At 46.8% G+C, this 19620-nt stretch overlaps 1 protein-coding gene across 1 annotated transcript in view; it reads right to left on the bottom strand.

Moving 5' to 3' along the window:
- Positions 1–19620, bottom strand: part of TXNDC11 (thioredoxin domain containing 11) — a 450106-nt gene that overhangs the window by 320415 nt on the left and 110071 nt on the right. The window contains exon 4 of the mRNA XM_078663148.1: positions 9542–9671. Coding sequence (XP_078519274.1) covers positions 9542–9671 — 130 coding nt within the window. The remainder of the gene's footprint in view (positions 1–9541; positions 9672–19620) is intronic.

Here is a 19620-nt window from a genome sequence, read left to right as displayed (position 1 = left end):
CTGCACATGTTCTGCAATGATGGATTTCTTCACTAGGGCAGCTGTGCTGAATCTGTACTATCTGGAAGGGAAGCATGCACATCAGCTGTCTTCTATGACACAGGAAAGTGTATTCTGATGCTGCTAGGCTGCACCTGTTTCCTGTGAGGAAATTGGTTTGCAGTGATGCTGTCCAATATACACCGGTGCTGTGAGGAAGAAGCTTCCACTGCTGCTGCCCCAGCTGTACATATTCTGTGAGAGAGGTATGTTTGAACCGCTGCACCTGTTCTATAAGAATGCTCCTGCCCCTTATGTAACTCTTGAGTAAGGAAATGAATCTTTCACAGTTGATGCTCCAGTTGTATCTAATCTGTGAGGATGGGAAGCTTGATCTACGAGTAGTGTGGTGTGGTGTGTTGTGTGTGGTGTGGGTGTGAATCTTGTTTCGAATTCCCCTGCTGCTACACCTGCCTTTACATATCCTCTGTGTTAGGAAAGATTGCACTGCCACTGGTTATTCTGTAGCTTTGTTACAATAAGTGAAGTGGAAGTGAATCTTGATATAATTCATAATACTAGAAAAAAGCCCAAAAAATTGACATTGTCAATACTTGCTGAATGCACGGCGCGAGTGAAAAAGCAAACCCTCCCAAAATGTCAGCAGAGCTTACTTTGCAAGTAGAACAAGCACCGTTTTTTTAATGTACTAGACAACTAAAGATAATTTGAAACACATAGCTGCAGAGTGTTTCCAAGTCATGTGTGACCACTTTACCCAATTTTGTCTTTTTACTCGATATAACTTTGAATGTTGGAAGTTTTGAAACACCTAATGAAAGTGTTCAAAGCAAATCTACAAGCCCCAGAATGCAATATACCGATGGCTAAAAAGCCAGGACTGACTGATGGGGTTACATTTCATCCATCCACTTAGTAGCCTTGTGAAAAACAAAATAAAGTTCAGTTTTATGATACTCTCCTTTTACTGGGGGCAATCAAGGGATAAAAACTCCAGTGAGAGTAAAGATAAGGTAATGGGCTTTCAGGTGCTGACGAGAGCATCCTACTGTTACTTAGTGGCGGCTAGCATGTCCTGAGGGTGGTAGGGCAGGTGGGACATAAAAAGCAAACTATATATATATATATATATATATATATATATATATATATATATATATATATATATATATATATATATATATATATATATATATATATATATATATATATATATATATATATATATATATATATATATATATATATATATATATATATATATATATATATATATATTAATATATATATTAAGGTTCACAGTTTGCCCCCAAGGCAGGACGCACTCCAAGTCGGCGTGTGTAGGGTCAGGAGAGGTGTCAGGCAAACCGGCGTCTGCAGCGACCTGACGCGTTTCGGGCCAACGCCCTTCATCTAAGGTTGTGCTGCTGCCCAAAGAAAAACCAACATGCAAGGCTTCCAGTGTTCACCCTTTATTAACTGCTGGCAATGCAACTCAGGTGAGTAACAACGCAGTGCATTATGGGACTGGGAGTCTTAGTGTCAATACTACCCAAGTGGGCTGCTGGCAACTTGCGGCAATTATCCAAACAAATCCATCGGTGAGCCCCCAGCACCTTTCCACAATCAGCCGCTCGCCTGTTTGATCCGCTCCGCCATTCAACGAACAGCAGCGGAACCGCTCACATAAGCGGCGGTGCGCCCCACGGCCGGGCCGGCCGTCAATATTAAGGTTCACAGTTTGCCCCCAAGGCAGGACGCACTCCAAGTCGGCGTGTGTAGGGTCAGGAGAGGTGTCAGGCAAACCGGCGTCTGCAGCGACCTGACGCGTTTCGGGCCAACGCCCTTCATCTAAGGTTGTGCTGCTGCCCAAAGAAAAACCAACATGCAAGGCTTCCAGTGTTCACCCTTTATTAACTGCTGGCAATGCAACTCAGGTGAGTAACAACGCAGTGCATTATGGGACTGGGAGTCTTAGTGTCAATACTACCCAAGTGGGCTGCTGGCAACTTGCGGCAATTATCCAAACAAATCCATCGGTGAGCCCCCAGCACCTTTCCACAATCAGCCGCTCGCCTGTTTGATCCGCTCCGCCATTCAACGAACAGCAGCGGAACCGCTCACATAAGCGGCGGTGCGCCCCACGGCCGGGCCGGCCGTCAATATTAAGGTTCACAGTTTGCCCCCAAGGCAGGACGCACTCCAAGTCGGCGTGTGTAGGGTCAGGAGAGGTGTCAGGCAAACCGGCGTCTGCAGCGACCTGACGCGTTTCGGGCCAACGCCCTTCATCTAAGGTTGTGCTGCTGCCCAAAGAAAAACCAACATGCAAGGCTTCCAGTGTTCACCCTTTATTAACTGCTGGCAATGCAACTCAGGTGAGTAACAACGCAGTGCATTATGGGACTGGGAGTCTTAGTGTCAATACTACCCAAGTGGGCTGCTGGCAACTTGCGGCAATTATCCAAACAAATCCATCGGTGAGCCCCCAGCACCTTTCCACAATCAGCCGCTCGCCTGTTTGATCCGCTCCGCCATTCAACGAACAGCAGCGGAACCGCTCACATAAGCGGAGGTGCGCCCCACGGCCGGGCCGGCCGTCAATATTAAGGTTCACAGTTTGCCCCCAAGGCAGGACGCACTCCAAGTCGGCGTGTGTAGGGTCAGGAGAGGTGTCAGGCAAACCGGCGTCTGCAGCGACCTGACGCGTTTCGGGCCAACGCCCTTCATCTAAGGTTGTGCTGCTGCCCAAAGAAAAACCAACATGCAAGGCTTCCAGTGTTCACCCTTTATTAACTGCTGGCAATGCAACTCAGGTGAGTAACAACGCAGTGCATTATGGGACTGGGAGTCTTAGTGTCAATACTACCCAAGTGGGCTGCTGGCAACTTGCGGCAATTATCCAAACAAATCCATCGGTGAGCCCCGCCGCTTATGAGAGCGGTTCCGCTGCTGTTCGTTGGATGGCAGAGCGGATTGAACAGGCGAGTGGCTGATTGTGGAAAGGTGCTGGGGGCTCACCGATGGATTTATTTGGACATTTGCCGCAAGTTGCCAGCAGCCCACTTGGGTAGTATTGACAATATAGACTCCCAGTCCCAGAATGCACTGCGTTGTTACTCACCTGAGTTGCATTGCCAGCAGTTAATAAATAAAGGGTGAACACTGGAAGCCTAGCATGGTGGTTTTTCTTTGGGCAGCAGCACAACCTCAGATGAAGGGCGTTGGCCCGAAACGCGTCAGGTCGCTGCAGACGCCGGTTTGCCTGACACCTCTCCTGACCCTACATACGCCGACTGGGAGTGCGCCTCGCCTTGGGGGCAAACTGTGAACCTTAATATTAACGGCCGGCCCGGCCGTGAGGCGCACCGCCGCTTATGAGAGCGGTTCCGCTGCTGTTCGTTGGATGGCAGAGCGGATTGAACAGGCGAGTGGCTGATTGTGGAAAGGTGCTGGGGGCTCACCGATGGATTTATTTGGACATTTGCCGCAAGTTGCCAGCAGCCCACTTGGGTAGTATTGACAATATAGACTCCCAGTCCCAGAATGCACTGCGTTGTTACTCACCTGAGTTGCATTGCCAGCAGTTAATAAATAAAGGGTGAACACTGGAAGCCTAGCATGGTGGTTTTTCTTTGGGCAGCAGCACAACCTCAGATGAAGGGCGTTGGCCCGAAACGCGTCAGGTCGCTGCAGACGCCGGTTTGCCTGACACCTCTCCTGACCCTACATACGCCGACTGGGAGTGCGCCTCGCCTTGGGGGCAAACTGTGAACCTTAATATTAACGGCCGGCCCGGCCGTGAGGCGCACCGACGCTTATGAGAGCGGTTCCGCTGCTGTTCGTTGGATGGCAGAGCGGATTGAACAGGCGAGTGGCTGATTGTGGAAAGGTGCTGGGGGCTCACCGATGGATTTATTTGGACATTTGCCGCAAGTTGCCAGCAGCCCACTTGGGTAGTATTGACAATATAGACTCCCAGTCCCAGAATGCACTGCGTTGTTACTCACCTGAGTTGCATTGCCAACAGTTAATAAATAAAGGGTGAACACTGGAAGCCTAGCATGGTGGTTTTTCTTTGGGCAGCAGCACAACCTCAGATGAAGGGCGTTGGCCCGAAACGCGTCAGGTCGCTGCAGACGCCGGTTTGCCTGACACCTCTCCTGACCCTACATACGCCGACTGGGAGTGCGCCTCGCCTTGGGGGCAAACTGTGAATCTTAATATTAACGGCCGGCCCGGCCGTGAGGCGCACCGCCGCTTATGAGAGCGGTTCCGCTGCTGTTCGTTGGATGGCAGAGCGGATTGAACAGGCGAGTGGCTGATTGTGGAAAGGTGCTGGGGGCTCACCGATGGATTTATTTGGACATTTGCCGCAAGTTGCCAGCAGCCCACTTGGGTAGTATTGACAATATAGACTCCCAGTCCCAGAATGCACTGCGTTGTTACTCACCTGAGTTGCATTGCCAGCAGTTAATAAATAAAGGGTGAACACTGGAAGCCTAGCATGGTGGTTTTTCTTTGGGCAGCAGCACAACCTCAGATGAAGGGCGTTGGCCCGAAACGCGTCAGGTCGCTGCAGACGCCGGTTTGCCTGACACCTCTCCTGACCCTACATACGCCGACTGGGAGTGCGCCTCGCCTTGGGGGCAAACTGTGAACCTTAATATTAACGGCCGGCCCGGCCGTGAGGCGCACCGCCGCTTATGAGAGCGGTTCCGCTGCTGTTCGTTGGATGGCAGAGCGGATTGAACAGGCGAGTGGCTGATTGTGGAAAGGTGCTGGGGGCTCACCGATGGATTTATTTGGACATTTGCCGCAAGTTGCCAGCAGCCCACTTGGGTAGTATTGACAATATAGACTCCCAGTCCCAGAATGCACTGCGTTGTTACTCACCTGAGTTGCATTGCCAGCAGTTAATAAATAAAGGGTGAACACTGGAAGCCTAGCATGGTGGTTTTTCTTTGGGCAGCAGCACAACCTCAGATGAAGGGCGTTGGCCCGAAACGCGTCAGGTCGCTGCAGACGCCGGTTTGCCTGACACCTCTCCTGACCCTACATACGCCGACTGGGAGTGCGCCTCGCCTTGGGGGCAAACTGTGAACCTTAATATTAACGGCCGGCCCGGCCGTGAGGCGCACCGCCGCTTATGAGAGCGGTTCCGCTGCTGTTCGTTGGATGGCAGAGCGGATTGAACAGGCGAGTGGCTGATTGTGGAAAGGTGCTGGGGGCTCACCGATGGATTTATTTGGACATTTGCCGCAAGTTGCCAGCAGCCCACTTGGGTAGTATTGACAATATAGACTCCCAGTCCCAGAATGCACTGCGTTGTTACTCACCTGAGTTGCATTGCCAGCAGTTAATAAATAAAGGGTGAACACTGGAAGCCTAGCATGGTGGTTTTTCTTTGGGCAGCAGCACAACCTCAGATGAAGGGCGTTGGCCCGAAACGCGTCAGGTCGCTGCAGACGCCGGTTTGCCTGACACCTCTCCTGACCCTACATACGCCGACTGGGAGTGCGCCTCGCCTTGGGGGCAAACTGTGAACCTTAATATTAACGGCCGGCCCGGCCGTGAGGCGCACCGCCGCTTATGAGAGCGGTTCCGCTGCTGTTCGTTGGATGGCAGAGCGGATTGAACAGGCGAGTGGCTGATTGTGGAAAGGTGCTGGGGGCTCACCGATGGATTTATTTGGACATTTGCCGCAAGTTGCCAGCAGCCCACTTGGGTAGTATTGACAATATAGACTCCCAGTCCCAGAATGCACTGCGTTGTTACTCACCTGAGTTGCATTGCCAGCAGTTAATAAATAAAGGGTGAACACTGGAAGCCTAGCATGGTGGTTTTTCTTTGGGCAGCAGCACAACCTCAGATGAAGGGCGTTGGCCCGAAACGCGTCAGGTCGCTGCAGACGCCGGTTTGCCTGACACCTCTCCTGACCCTACACACGCCGACTTGGAGTGCGTCCTGCCTTGGGGGCAAACTGTGAACCTTTATATATATATATATATATATATATATATATATATATATATATATATATATATATATATATATATATATATATATATATATATATATATATATATATATATATATATATATATATATATATATATATATATATATATATATATATATATATATATATATATATATATATATACATATATATACATATATACATATATATACTTAAATTGAAACACCTTGGCTGCGAGCGTGACGTCCTACTTTTCGATGGCCTTCTCTCCTCAAGGAAGGCTCCAAACTCCCTTCACCAGTCCTAGCGCTGCTTTCATTAGAATGAGAGCAGTGCTAGGATTAGTGGAAGCGGCCTCAGTCAGCACTCCACAACACTCTGGAGGCTTTGGCTTTTCTAACCTGGCTGTCTTAAGACGGCTGGGTTAGAGGAGGCTCAAAGTGCGCATGTGTGGTTGGCCGTCGCAAGACTGCCGGCCAAAAAGACATGCTCCCCAGTCAGCATACGGAAGGAAAGCACAACACAGAGAGCACTTGCGCTGCAGCAACTCTTCTTTTAGCTTCAGTCTTTTGTAGGGTGCATGTTAAAGCAGTGCAGAAAAAAAGAGTAGAAATGCATAGCAGACAATTCAGCAATCACAAGGGCAATACTCAGGCTGCTCCTGCCACGTCTGGGCTGTTTCTAACCTGTGAAGTACTCTTAGCTGACTGCAGCGTACTCTGAGCAGCGAAACATATGTCTTGTTCGCTCGCTTTCAAGGAATTATATTTTACCTACTGGACATAATTTATTTGAAGCTGAATATCAGGTTTCATATCGGATATAAGCATTAAGCATTTGTATCGTCTACCAATGTAATATAGTTTCTCTTTTATTCTTGTTGCATCACTATTACAAAGGAAGTTTCGTTAGCAGTTTACAACTTGTGCCTGCAGTTTGCTACAGTATTGTGTGGAAATGTTCTCGAATGGGTACCTGTAGGTTCCATCCTAATGATCTGAAACATGTGGCATCTATGCCTATCTAGCTTCCACACTGCTCTTACGTGGCCTTTACAATACAGATTATGCTTCTGTCCAGGAATGTGAGCAAAGAAGGAGACCTCTTCTTCTCTTGACCCTGAAAGTTACACAGTAGTGTTATCTGGATTGGGTACAAAACCGGCATAAACCCACACTCTGGATCCTTTGTTTATATTTTTAGGAACCAAGAATACTTGTTTTAAATATAATGGAGATGCAGGGAAAGGAAAACCCCTTTGAAGGCTGCAGCTATAGGTTTTTCAATATCAAACAGAATGATACATTGTAAGGTGGGTGTATCTAATTTAGGATTTGGGCCTTGGTCAAGTCAGGTATTCATGATAATCACCAACTACTTTATTTAGATGGGTTTTATGTAAATTTACCTTAAGTGGAGATTCTCAAACCCTGTCCTGAGCCGGCCCTTCTGGAAACCGTGGCTATAGGACCTGACTGGTCAAGCGAACACAAATGTTTAATAAAATAGGAGTAATACACAAAATTAATACGCTATTTTATCTCCAAGTCACTGTTAAGTCCAAAACGAGGCATGTAGATTTATATAAAATAAGTTTATTCCATAACAAAGAAGCACCTTCGGAGAAGGTCTGTAGATCTTGAAATCCTACAAGCAACTGTCCCTCTCGTCTGCTCTCAACCAACGGCCTGATCCATGGTAGATCATGGAACTCATGGATCGTGCCATGCTGAAGAGCAATTCAAAGGACAACAAATACAACGATAAACACATGGAAAACACTTGTGCATGTAAGCAGGTGAATAACCTGAGAAAAGCAGCGCGTGTTAACCCCTTCGCTGCGGGGGTAATTCCCCCGCTGTGCTGGGGGAGAGGGGGGCGTGCACAGCGCCCGCATGCTCATGACGAGCTCAGGTCGTCATGAGGCACGGCGCTCCTGTGCTCATGACGAGCTGAGCACCGGTTCCCGTGGAACACTCAGCACAGCAGGGGAATCATCCCCGCATGCTAGCGTTCCACGGCTCATGACGAGCTGAGCTCGTCATGAGCACCGGAGCACTGTGCCTTATGACGAGCTCAGCTCGTGATGAGCATGCAAAGTGTTAACACGTGCAAAGCAAACAGAAGATATAACAGTCACCTTAACTAACAAAAGCGACTAGGCCGTTCCTAAGGAAACAGGAAGAAGGCGAAGAGAGCGGTCACGAGGGGGGTAGGAATAATGTTCAGTGGAGGACTATCCTGGGTGTCCAATTTGTTGGATATAATGGCCTCACACACCCTTGCGAGTGTCATGCTTCATCATCGGCAGTGCTCCTCGTTGGACAGGCGGTGCAATGTCCAACGGGCTCACCTCAAAGAGGGGCTCTTTGGCGGAGATCTTTTATCCAACTGCCTATGGGTGAAGTGTGGGTGAGGGGCCAGGAGAAGGAGGATAGTGTGAGTGAGGTTAAAATGTGGCCCAAGGTACCGGAGATCAATTTATTCTGGTGGTCCCTTGCCACAAGTAAAATCAAGAGATAGCCTGTAATCGCAGGAAATTTAGGATTCCACGTCGCGGTACAGGACTAAAGTGCATTCAGTGTGGTCAACATGTTTCTCGCCTAAGCACATTGGCTGCCTCTGTCAGCGCCCGTTGTGCCTACCCATATCCACCGGGTCCGGATAGTCACTATCCGGACCCGGTGGATATGGGTAGGCACAACGGGCGCTGACAGAGGCAGACTGAACCTTAAACCCCTATGGTTCCCCCTTGATGTCAGATCTACCGGGTACTGTTGACACCTACGCACCTTGACCGTTAGGCGAGAGGAGTACCATACAGGTAGTACAACTGATGATATAACAAAACTGATACTTTATTAGGTCATGTTTTTTGTGATAGTAGTCAAAGAATAGGTCCTGAAGAATCGCAGCCAATGTGAGCCCGTTGGACATTGCACCGCCTGTCCAACGAGGAGCACTGCAGACGGCAGACAGAAGAGAAGGTAAGTGCTTTTTTAATTTTTTTGATTTATTCCCCTCATCCCATTTTATTTCACTGCTGCTGCTACTGCTTAAAACCTTTTAAAATGTGGGTACGTTTTCACATGGATTTATAATTTATCTCATACAAAACGCACATGCAGCACATATTTTTGTACAGCAGAATCTTGATTTCCATTTTCTTTTGAGAACCACCTGCAAATTACATGTTATACATTGCAAATTACACGTGACACTTTTTTACTTGTCATGCCTACTTGAGAAAAGACTCAAATCAGTTTCTCTAGATATTCACTCAACTCTAAAAGCGCCCTGCTATTGGAATGTTGAAAAGGAAATGTGGCAATTACATTAAGAACGGAGATTTTAAAACCATTAAACTTGGTGGTAATTCCGACTGAAGACTGCACACAAGGAGACTTCATAAATAAATTACAATATTATAAAAACTCGATTTTCTAACAGTGGATGTGACTAGGCAGGGCAGCTAATCTGACCATCACATTGGAACCAACTTTCAAATACACAGTGAATTAAGACAGAATAAGAACATGGGAGTATAACAAAAGTAAGTACCTCGTAGTGCGAGATAAAATCAAGCAGTCTTGCTCGAGATGGAATGTAGAGAAGAGGCGTCATCACTCTGCGGATAAATTTCTCGATATAAGGCGCCGCCAATGGGCCTTTGTACTCAATGGGACCAAAGCTGGAATTAAACTAAAACGCATTAATTTGGAACAAATACACCAGCAACACATTTCACCTCTTGCTATTGAGGTTTAAATAATGTGATTATTGATACATAATATTGACAGCGAAAAATACATCATTAGCTGGCCCACCTCGTCTGGGGGGGGGGTGTTGGTTCGAAAATCTAGACTATAAGGACCTGCTCTTGCGACAAGGCCCGAAATTGAGGCCGGCAGCTTTCAGAAAGGATGGTGATGCTGCATTAGCTCTTTGAATAACTTTATTTTGTAGGTCACACACTAACAGACAAAACGAAACCTGTTCTGAACAATAAGTCAGTTTTGTTCCGATTTGTGTTCCCAAAAATTTGTGCTCCGTTGTCGATCCAAGTTGGTTTTTAAGAGACAATCGGTAGGTTCCACTTAGGCGTGACACCAACAACACTGGGCACACTGAAACAAGCTTTTGAAATTAAGGAGTGCAGGAGACTATTATAAAAAAAAATATGTTCCATAATCACATCAAGGACAAAGGATGCAGGCAGAGTGTGTCTGTTTTTGGCAGACTGGGAAATATGTAGTTAATGTTGCAGCTAGAGACTTTGCTGTACCAACCTATGACCTCCATGGGCCAGGAGATGCAGTGGAGTGCATGGAGGTAAAATAAAAAAGTGCACAATTTGAGTTTAGGGAAGTATGATGTGACATTCCATGCACCTCTGGCACCCTGCTCTCTATGGAGTATCTATTCGTTACTTCTAGGGCTTCGTTATTAATAGGTTCTACAAAAGAGGATCAAGAGAACATTCATCTAGCTTAGCTAGCAGGAAACAAGCAGGACTTATTACCACTTACAACAAACACAAATCTACTTACCTTCAGTAACTCTCTTTCTGGTGGATACTCTGTCTAACTGCAGATTAATCACCATGTTAATAGTACCCCAGGCATTAGGCTGAAACTGGAAACTCACAAGCAGTACTCCCATATTCCAGTAGATGGTGTTGTATGGCTCTGGATGTACATAGTTACATTCCGGAAGTGATGAGAAGGGTCACATATAAGCGCCACCCAGGCATGCTGAAGTCAGTTACTTCTAAAAACTTGCCTGTTCACTCATATGCAAAACCCATCGGCACATTCCTTGACATGTGTGCAGATCTCTAGAGTGGGACCTTTTTAACTAAAAAAAAAAGAGATCGTTCCATAGAACGGGTTGGTTGGAGAGGAATTCGAGGTTTGATGGAGTATCCATCAGAAAGAGCCTTACCGAAAGTAACTCTTTCTTCCAATGATTTCTTCAAAAGGCAAATTCACCACTTTGAGCATAGATCTCAAAACCACACCTTTCAACAGGGTTGATTTGTGGAATGGATTTGACCAAATAATCCTGCAAGACCGAATGGGCAAAATGGCCATCCCTTTGGACTTGACTGTCAAGGAAGTAGTGCTTTGTGAATGAGGGCACTTGTGCCTATGCAGTAGTCTAAACAAACACAAGGAGATGATGGACGGAGCACTGAAACTTTTCAGACACTCATCCCCAGTCACAGATCTGGGTTGAATCCATCATCATTCTTTAGCTCACTTCTCCACCCCAGTTCAGACATGGCTATATGCAAATCAGTCTTGACCCTGTTTCTCATGGGAACAGTCCAGCCCAAACAGCAAAGCCAGGTCTTCCCTGGACCGGAAACAAGCAACCCGAGACCGGTTATGGGGTAAAACCCCTCATCAGCCAGGCTAGCTTGAATCAAGTGGCAAAGTGAGCAAGGGACCCACGTCTAGGCATACCCTGCCAACTTCTGGCAAACAAATCAAACACAAGGAGATGATGCACGGAGTGCTGCAACTTTTCAGACACTCACCCCCATAACTGTGACTGGGGGTGAATGTTTGATTAATTTAGCATTCTGTTCATTACCTGTTCTTTTTGCATTTGTCACCTGTGGGTAAGGTATGCCCTGACGTGGGTCTCGTGCTCGCTACGCCACCAGATTCAAGATAACCTGGCTGATGAAGGGTGTTACCCCGAAAACGGTTCCAGGGTGCTTGTTTCTGGTCCAGAGAAGACCTGGCCTGGCAGTTCGGTCTGGACTGTTCCCATGGGGAACAGGGTCAAGACTGATTTGCATAATGCTGGTTCTGAACTGGAATGGCGTGGCGCGCAAATAACAATGGATTTAAACCCAAATTTGTGACTGGGGTTAATGTTTGATTAATTCAGCATTCCGTCCATCATCTGTTCTTTTTGCATTTGTCGCCTCAAGTGGGAAGGGTATGTCCAGATATGGGTTCCGTGCTCGCTAAGCCATCAGATTCAAGCTAGCCTGGCTGATGAGGGGTGTTGCCCCAAACTGGTCCCAGGATGCTTGTTTCTAGTTCAGGAAAGGCCTGGCCTGGCAGTTCGGGCTGGACTGTTCCCATGGGGAACAGGGTCAAGGCTGATTTGCATATGGTTGGGTCTGAACTGGAATGGCGTGGCATGCAAAAAAACAATGGATTTAACCCAGATCTGTGACTGGGGTGAATGTTTGATTAATTCAGCATTCCGTCCATCATTTGTTCTTTTTGCATATGCAGTAGTATGACACATATCCAGGACAGGTACCCCCATGTGCTTACACAGTAGTAGCTGCTTTAGGTCAAGTGGAATGCGCCAGTTACCCTTTGGAGGGCTACTTTTTAGCTAAAGCATTGTAGATCTAAAATGCGGTAAGTATCCATCTAGAGATAGTTCTGTTTTGCACTGCTTTGCCCTTCTTTGCCCCAAGAGAAACCCACAAAGAGCTGATCGTCCACTTGGTGGTCCCTGGTGCGATCAATATAAAAACTGAAGGCTCTCTGGGGTCTCCCCCTAACTTTCGAGGGGTGAGGCAGAGCAAAGATTGATGTCAGGGTAGTAGCCTCTCCAACATGAAAGGCTGTTACCACTTTAGGGAGGAATGCAGCTAGAAAGCTCAAAACCGGTTTGTCAGGAAAACATTATGTAGAAGATGGGAGGAAACGCACAGTTATTTGTAAATTGTATGTTAGTAATTATCCTTGGGCCCAGCACAGGTTACAGGCTGCGCCGAGAAGTATTAGTGGTCTGGGGAACGGGAACTCCTGGTCTATAGTAACTAACGTGCCCTACGACCCTGAGAGCACCACCATGCAAATTGTCATATGCCTAGAGACCTCCTTTAACCTGTTGATCTGGAATGTGTGGAGATTAGGGGCGGTTCAGAAAAGGCACAGAGTACATGCATATCTACTTAGACAACAGGCCAACATAGTATTCCTCCAGGAATCTCATCTCACTGATGCAGAAGCTCAGAAAACCCGTAGGAAATGGCATGGGCAGCTGATATCCACCAATTACTCTGCATTTGCTAGAGGTACGGCTATCTGGTTTAGACATGGGGTTCCCTTTAAAGAAATAGAGAGACGCATCGATGACCAAGGCAGATACGTCTTATTGCTGGGCACTTTAGATGGCAAGACTGTAGTTTTTGGAAGTATATATGCCCTGAATGTCGACCAAGACAAATTCTTCCAACGATTAGGGGTGGCACTGGCTGGATGGGATACTATCCCATGGATCTTGGGAGGGAACTGCAACGCTGTGCTGGATACATTAGACAGATCACACCCACCTTTGCATGGCGCCCTCGCCGGTAAATTGGCAGATCTGTTGAAGTCCTGGCTGGAGGGGTGGGGCCTATCTGACATATGGAGGCGACTGTACCCTACACACAAGGAATACTCATTCTACTTGCCTGTCCACTAACTCCATACTAGGATAGATAGATTTATATGCTCCAACACCATTATTACACAAGCAAGCCGATCCATTTATTTAGCTAAAACTCTCTCAGATCACAATCCTCTTGAACTTACAATTCACTGGGGTATTGTGCCAACCCCAGTGTCCACCTGGAAACTGAGACCCCAGCTATTAGAAGATTTTCCGTTCCAGGAAAAGATTGCCAATACTATCACTAATTACATGTCTGAAAACTGGAACACAGCTACCACGAATCTCCTAGATTGGGGCGCTCTCAAAGTGGTGGTAAGGGGGGCTGTAATTGGACAGATAGTGGGAGCCAGACACGAAACGCACCAGAGTCTGATTAAAATCAAAAACTCAATGTCGTCTTTAGAACAGGAAGCGGTGACAGATCGAAGCAAACATGAGGCACTACAGAATGCTCGTATTAGCCATGCTGAAGAGCTAGAAACGCTACGAATAATCGATTATAGGGCCTTCATACCGCTAAAACATATGGAGGTGGATAGGGCTTGAACGTTATTAGCGCGCATAGTACGGGATAGACCGAAACCACCAAATATTACACATATTAACACCCCAACTGGTGAATCAGCTCATACGCAACAAGACATAAACGAAGCGTTCTGTGGATACCTAAGTAGCCTCTATGCAGCCCCAATCCACAATGCAGATAACGCTTTAGAGGAGTTCCTCAATGACCTTACAATCCCCTCTTTACCACCTGACGTACTAGACGACTTAGCAGGCCCCATCACGCAACGGTAAATCAAAGTAGCCATCAAAGGCCTCAATCGTAACAAAGCATCCAAACTTGATGGATTGCCCATAGAATTCTATCAAACCTACTCTGATACATTAGTTCCTAAATTAGAAGAGGTGTATAGAACAGCCTTGGAAATCGGGCACCTACCTCAATCTATCATGCAGGCACTTGTTACTTACATACCCAAGTCTTGCCAAGACAGCACAGATATCTCCAACTATAGACCACTATCCCTGTTGGCAACAAAATATAAAATCCTAAATAAGGCACTCGCAAATCGTATACAGCCATATCTAAATGCGCTTAGTCACAATGACCAAAGCGGGTTTCTACCCAATCGCAACACGTCCTTCAACATTAGAAGGCTCCACTATGTAATGGAGGCTACCCAAGTGGAGTATCCAACAGAGGGCTGCTTAGCCCTGGATCTCCGTCAGGCTTTTGAATCCATTACTTGGGACTATATGTTCGCTCCCCTGCGATGCTTTGGCTTTCCAGATGCATATCTCAAGTGGGTGCGGCTACTATACACCTCTCCTACGGCCAGGGCCCGCACCGGACAATACATCTCACGTAAATACACAATCCACAGGGGTACTCGGCAGGGATGCCCCCTGTCCCCCCTGTTGTACGTGTTAGCGCTTAAACCCCTTGCAATTGCTCTACGCCGATTCTCGGATATGCTAGGAATACCTATCGATGGGACAATTTACCTCACGTCCATATATGCTGATGATATCCTATTATACCTTCAAGATTTAACGGCCAAGACGGAGCCTCCCCCAACCCTTCTTGCCACCTTTGAAAAGGCTTCTGGTCTTGCAATTAACTCGAGGAAATCATACGTTTTCTTCTTCCAAGAAAGTCCTCGCCCAGAGGATATGTCCTTAGGCAGATACACGTTCCCAGTAGCCCCCACCACATTTAAATATCTTGGAATACAGGTATACAGATCACAGGCGGACCAATTAGATGGCAATCTCATGAGGGCCATTACGGCTCTCCGTTCCAGTGTGGCCTTCTGGACTTCTCTGCCCCTCTCTGTGATGGGCCGCAACGCCATCTCTAAGATGGTGGTGTTACCACGGTTGCTTTACTTTTTCGCAAATTTACCCATAGTGATTCCACCAGCTGTATTTCGTACCCTAAACATTATATTAGTGGAGCTCGTCTGGGCGACAGGCCACAGGAGGGTGAGCCTACAGAAGATACTATTAGAATCCCACCGAGGAGGTCTGGGTGTCCCTGACTTCAAGGCTTATTACACCTAGCTCGTCTGCTTCAGTGGCTGTCCTTCTGGACAGCGGGGAGAAACTTACAAGAAATTGGTTACACCTCTAGAGATATAGATCGAGGCAGACTGCATTCTCTGATCCTCCCTAAAGCTAAAATCTCTAGGGAAAACCCTCCACTACTTAAGACAGCACTCCAAGGCTGGAAGACGGCTATACAATACACGTCAGCTGCTACCTCTTCCTCTTCTAATATTCCGCTATTGGGAATCCCCACCCCTGGCGGTAGACTTACAAAGACCAGAATACAAGACTGGGTTGAGGCCAGGGTGGAAGAAATTGGAGCTTTCTTTGGAGAGGGTAACCTCCTAGACCATGCCAGCTTTATACAGACTACCGGAGCACCTGAGCGTCTATATCTACTGCATGCAACAGTAACCCATTACATTCAAACCACATGGGCACCACAGCGCACGGAACCCCCACAACACGAGCACGTACACCTAATAAAGTACATGGGGAATGGGAGCCACCTGGTCAGATGGCTGTATAGAGGCATTAGGATGCAAGCAGCACTTCCACGCGTGTCTCTCAGAACTCAATAGGAGGCGGACATAGGCACAGTTATGACTGATAAAGCCTGGGCGAAGATACTTGAACATCCAAAAAGGGTGTCCAAAAAGGGAGAGGGGGGGGGAGAAGGGAGGGGAGGGGCAGTTTGGGTAGTTGATGTTAAAAATGTTTGAGCAACGACGGCCTCTTTATTATTGCTGCTGGAAATGTCCTGAAAATGAACATGTATAAGTCGCTGCAATTTGCATAACCAAGTTCACTCATTACTGTACGCGATCAACAGTCATCTTATATAAGAAAGTATATTACATTTATGTCTGTAAAGCGATAACGGAAAACTTACTGTATGTATAATTATTGGCAATATATGATAACACATGGGTCTCAATAAAGTTTGTTAAAAAAAAAATATATAAGATGGGAGGGCTGAGAGTGCCTGAAGCTCACAGGCCAAGCCGATGTTATGACAACTAAAAAGACAGTTTTTAATGTTAAAAAGACACAGAGGACAACGGTGCATCAGCTCAAAAGTGGTGCAAATGAGGAAGATGAGGAGCAATTCTAATTTACAGTTTGGCACCAAAAACGGCTTTGGTGGAAATAAATGTTGCAAACTTTGATGAACCTCTTCAGAACAGGTGATTAAAACAACAAAGAAGGTTCATCCCGCCATCATCAAAATAGCCAAAACAGGAAACAAATAGCTTTTAACAGTGCCCAATGCAAGTACTTCCTGGGCCAATGACAAAACATAATGAGTCAACAGTTTAACCATTAGCAGCTAAATCTAGTGGGTCCAACATCAAGCCACAAACTTATCCCAGCACCCAGCCTACACTAATCCCATAGATGGACACCTGGCTCCCAGAATAACATCAACGACGTACGGAGGAAGACTAAAGGACACTAGCTGTTGTCTCTCAATCTCCACACATGAAGGTGCAAATTGCAGAGACCCCGCTTCAGGACCCTACCATGTTTCTTCAACATTAGATCAATCCCAAAACTGTAGTTTCATCGGAGGACAGATACCCATATCAAGACGTTCTAGGAACCACACCCTCCTAGCTTAATCCAGTACCAATAAGATGGCTAGGACCTGGTTGGTCTTGATCTTCAGAAGTCAAGCAAGGAGGGGAAGAGGCGGGAAGGTATACACAAGTCCCAAGCTCCAATCTAGGCAGAATGAGTCTCCAAGAGAGCTGGCCTGGAAACTCTAGTGTGGAAAAATGCTGATACTGCGCATTCCCACCTTTGGCAAAAAGATCAAGCAGGGTCTTCAGCAATACAGGAAAACAACCTGTGCCATCTCAGGATGTAAATGCCATTTGTGATCCATTTTACTTCGGCAACTGAGTTCATCCACCCTGGCATTTAGAGATCCGACCGGGTGGTTCATGACAAGAGAAATACCTTGAAGGTCAGTCACTTTCAGAGGTGTAGAGCCTCCAGGCACAGAACCAAAGACCCCCACTCTGCCCTGCTTGTTGCATTACCACATTTCAGTGAAGTTGTCTGTGAAAAACTTTACTAGTCTCCCTTTTAATGGATGGTTGGAAGGTCTTTAACTGCAAGTGGATTGCCTGTAATTGATGTTGAGTTGGATTTCTAAACCCTCTGATCTCGCTTCTCACAGATTGCCTCCAAAGTCTGGCAGTGATGCATTCATCACCACCGTAAGCTTTGGGTGGGGTTTGGAGAGGAGTTTGCACTGGTCCAGTTTAGTAGGCACACATTCAGATCTTTTGCACTCTCCTCTGACACTTGAAGGGAGTCCAATAGGTTCCCCCTAGTGCTTTGCCCACTGGGACCTCAGATCTTTACTGCACAGCCCTTATGTGCCATCTGGTGTGGGTGACCGACAGGATGCAAGAATCCAACAGTCTAAGTAGACTCAACTTCATCCTCAGGGAGATCCAGGTCAGTGGTTGTGCCAACAAGATCCTAGCCCAAATGTCCTGAAGTCTCCTATCTGGAAAGAAGACAAGAACCTACACCATATCCATGATGGCCCTTATGAACGAAAGCGTCTGCAAAGAAGTTAGGTGTGACTTTGGCACATTAATAGTGAACTCTAAGAATGTTAAAAGATTCCCAACGTATGTAGGTGGTCAACGACTATTTATGGAGACCCCACCATCAACAGCAAATCGTTGAGGAATGGAAAGACTGGTACACTGGGACTCTGAAGGTGCACTATGACCACTGACATCACTTTAGTGTATACTCTTAGGGCACTGGTAAGGCTAATAGGGATCACAGAAACATGATCATGCTCTTGGCCCACTGTGAAATGTAGATACTGTCTGAACGTCTGAAGATCAGGAATATGAAAATAAGCATTCTGAAGGTCCAACACTAATATCCAGTTTCCAGGAACCACAGCAGACAAAACCTGCCCAGCAAGAGCATCTGGTATTTGTTCTTCTGCAGGAATGTATTCAGAGGGTGAAGATCTAAACTAAAATGAAGGCCTCTGTCCTTCTCCTGGACAAGGAAATAGTTGGAGTAACACCCAGTTTCAGCTTCAGATGCTGGAACCCGCTCTATGGCTCCTTTAGCTAAAAAGCCCTGCATTGATACTACAAAAAGCACAAGTGATCCTCCACCTGCCATGCTGATGGAGGGGGGTGGGGGGGGGGGGAGAAGGAGCCCAAGGTGTGGCTGGGTAGAAAGAAATGGAAGGACATATCCCACTGGAAATTTTGAGGAGCCATGTGTCCAAAGGGATGTCACCCTTGGGGAAAATGTGATATCTCTTCTCCTACAGTGTGTTAAAAATTACATACTAAAGTAGTTTTAGAGTTGTAGTTGCTGGAGGGGCAGAGGACTCAGTAGCACATTTTTCCTGATGCCCTCAGCATTATCTATGGGAGTCATGAACTAGGCCTCTTAATGGCTTACAAGTTTGTTGTGACGATAGAGGTTCTGGTGCTGAAGATATTGAAAACCTCTGTTGTATCACCAAAAGGGGCGGAACTGTTGCTGAAGGTGCCTGGTACAGACAGACAAGCACAATGAACACAACTTTCCCACCTCGTAAGCTTTGCCGCCCTCCTATTCTGAACTCTATCCCTCTCGAAAGAGTGTCAGAATTTGACTACTTGGGAATCCGTATGAGTGATGTCATGAGCTGGACTCCCCATATAAACAAAATGACCATTAGTCACAAAAGGGTGGGGGGAGCTCTGTTGAAGGAGTACAATAATTCATCTAAACAATGTGTAGCTCCAATAATAGATATTTATAAAGCCCGAGCTGTAACCGCATCACTTTATGGGGCTGAGCTTTGGGGCTTAGGTAACGTGGAGGCTTTGACCAAGGCAGAGAATAAATTTTTAAAGGACCTCTTGGCCATCCCGATGAGCACCCCGACAGTTCCTGTGCTTTTGGATACGGGTTGTAAAGCAATCAAGGACCAGGCCTGTTTACGGCCTCTCCTCCTTTGGGCTCGTCTGTGGAGGGTTCCGGAACTAAAATCATACGCAGACGGGCTGTTAGAGGTGATGGGCTTGGACGGCTGCAACAAGATCAAATGGCTTAGGGATATTAAAAATCTTTTAGGGGACCTAGGCTTGGGGTCGTGCTGGTCCACCCACTGTGCTCCCCCGAAAGCGACCCTA

This window comes from Lissotriton helveticus, chromosome 10 (assembly GCF_964261635.1).
Source record: "Lissotriton helveticus chromosome 10, aLisHel1.1, whole genome shotgun sequence".
Lineage (NCBI taxonomy): Eukaryota > Metazoa > Chordata > Amphibia > Caudata > Salamandridae > Lissotriton > Lissotriton helveticus.
Note: the sequence above shows the minus strand (reverse complement) of the source record. Positions and strands in the feature narration are given on the sequence as shown.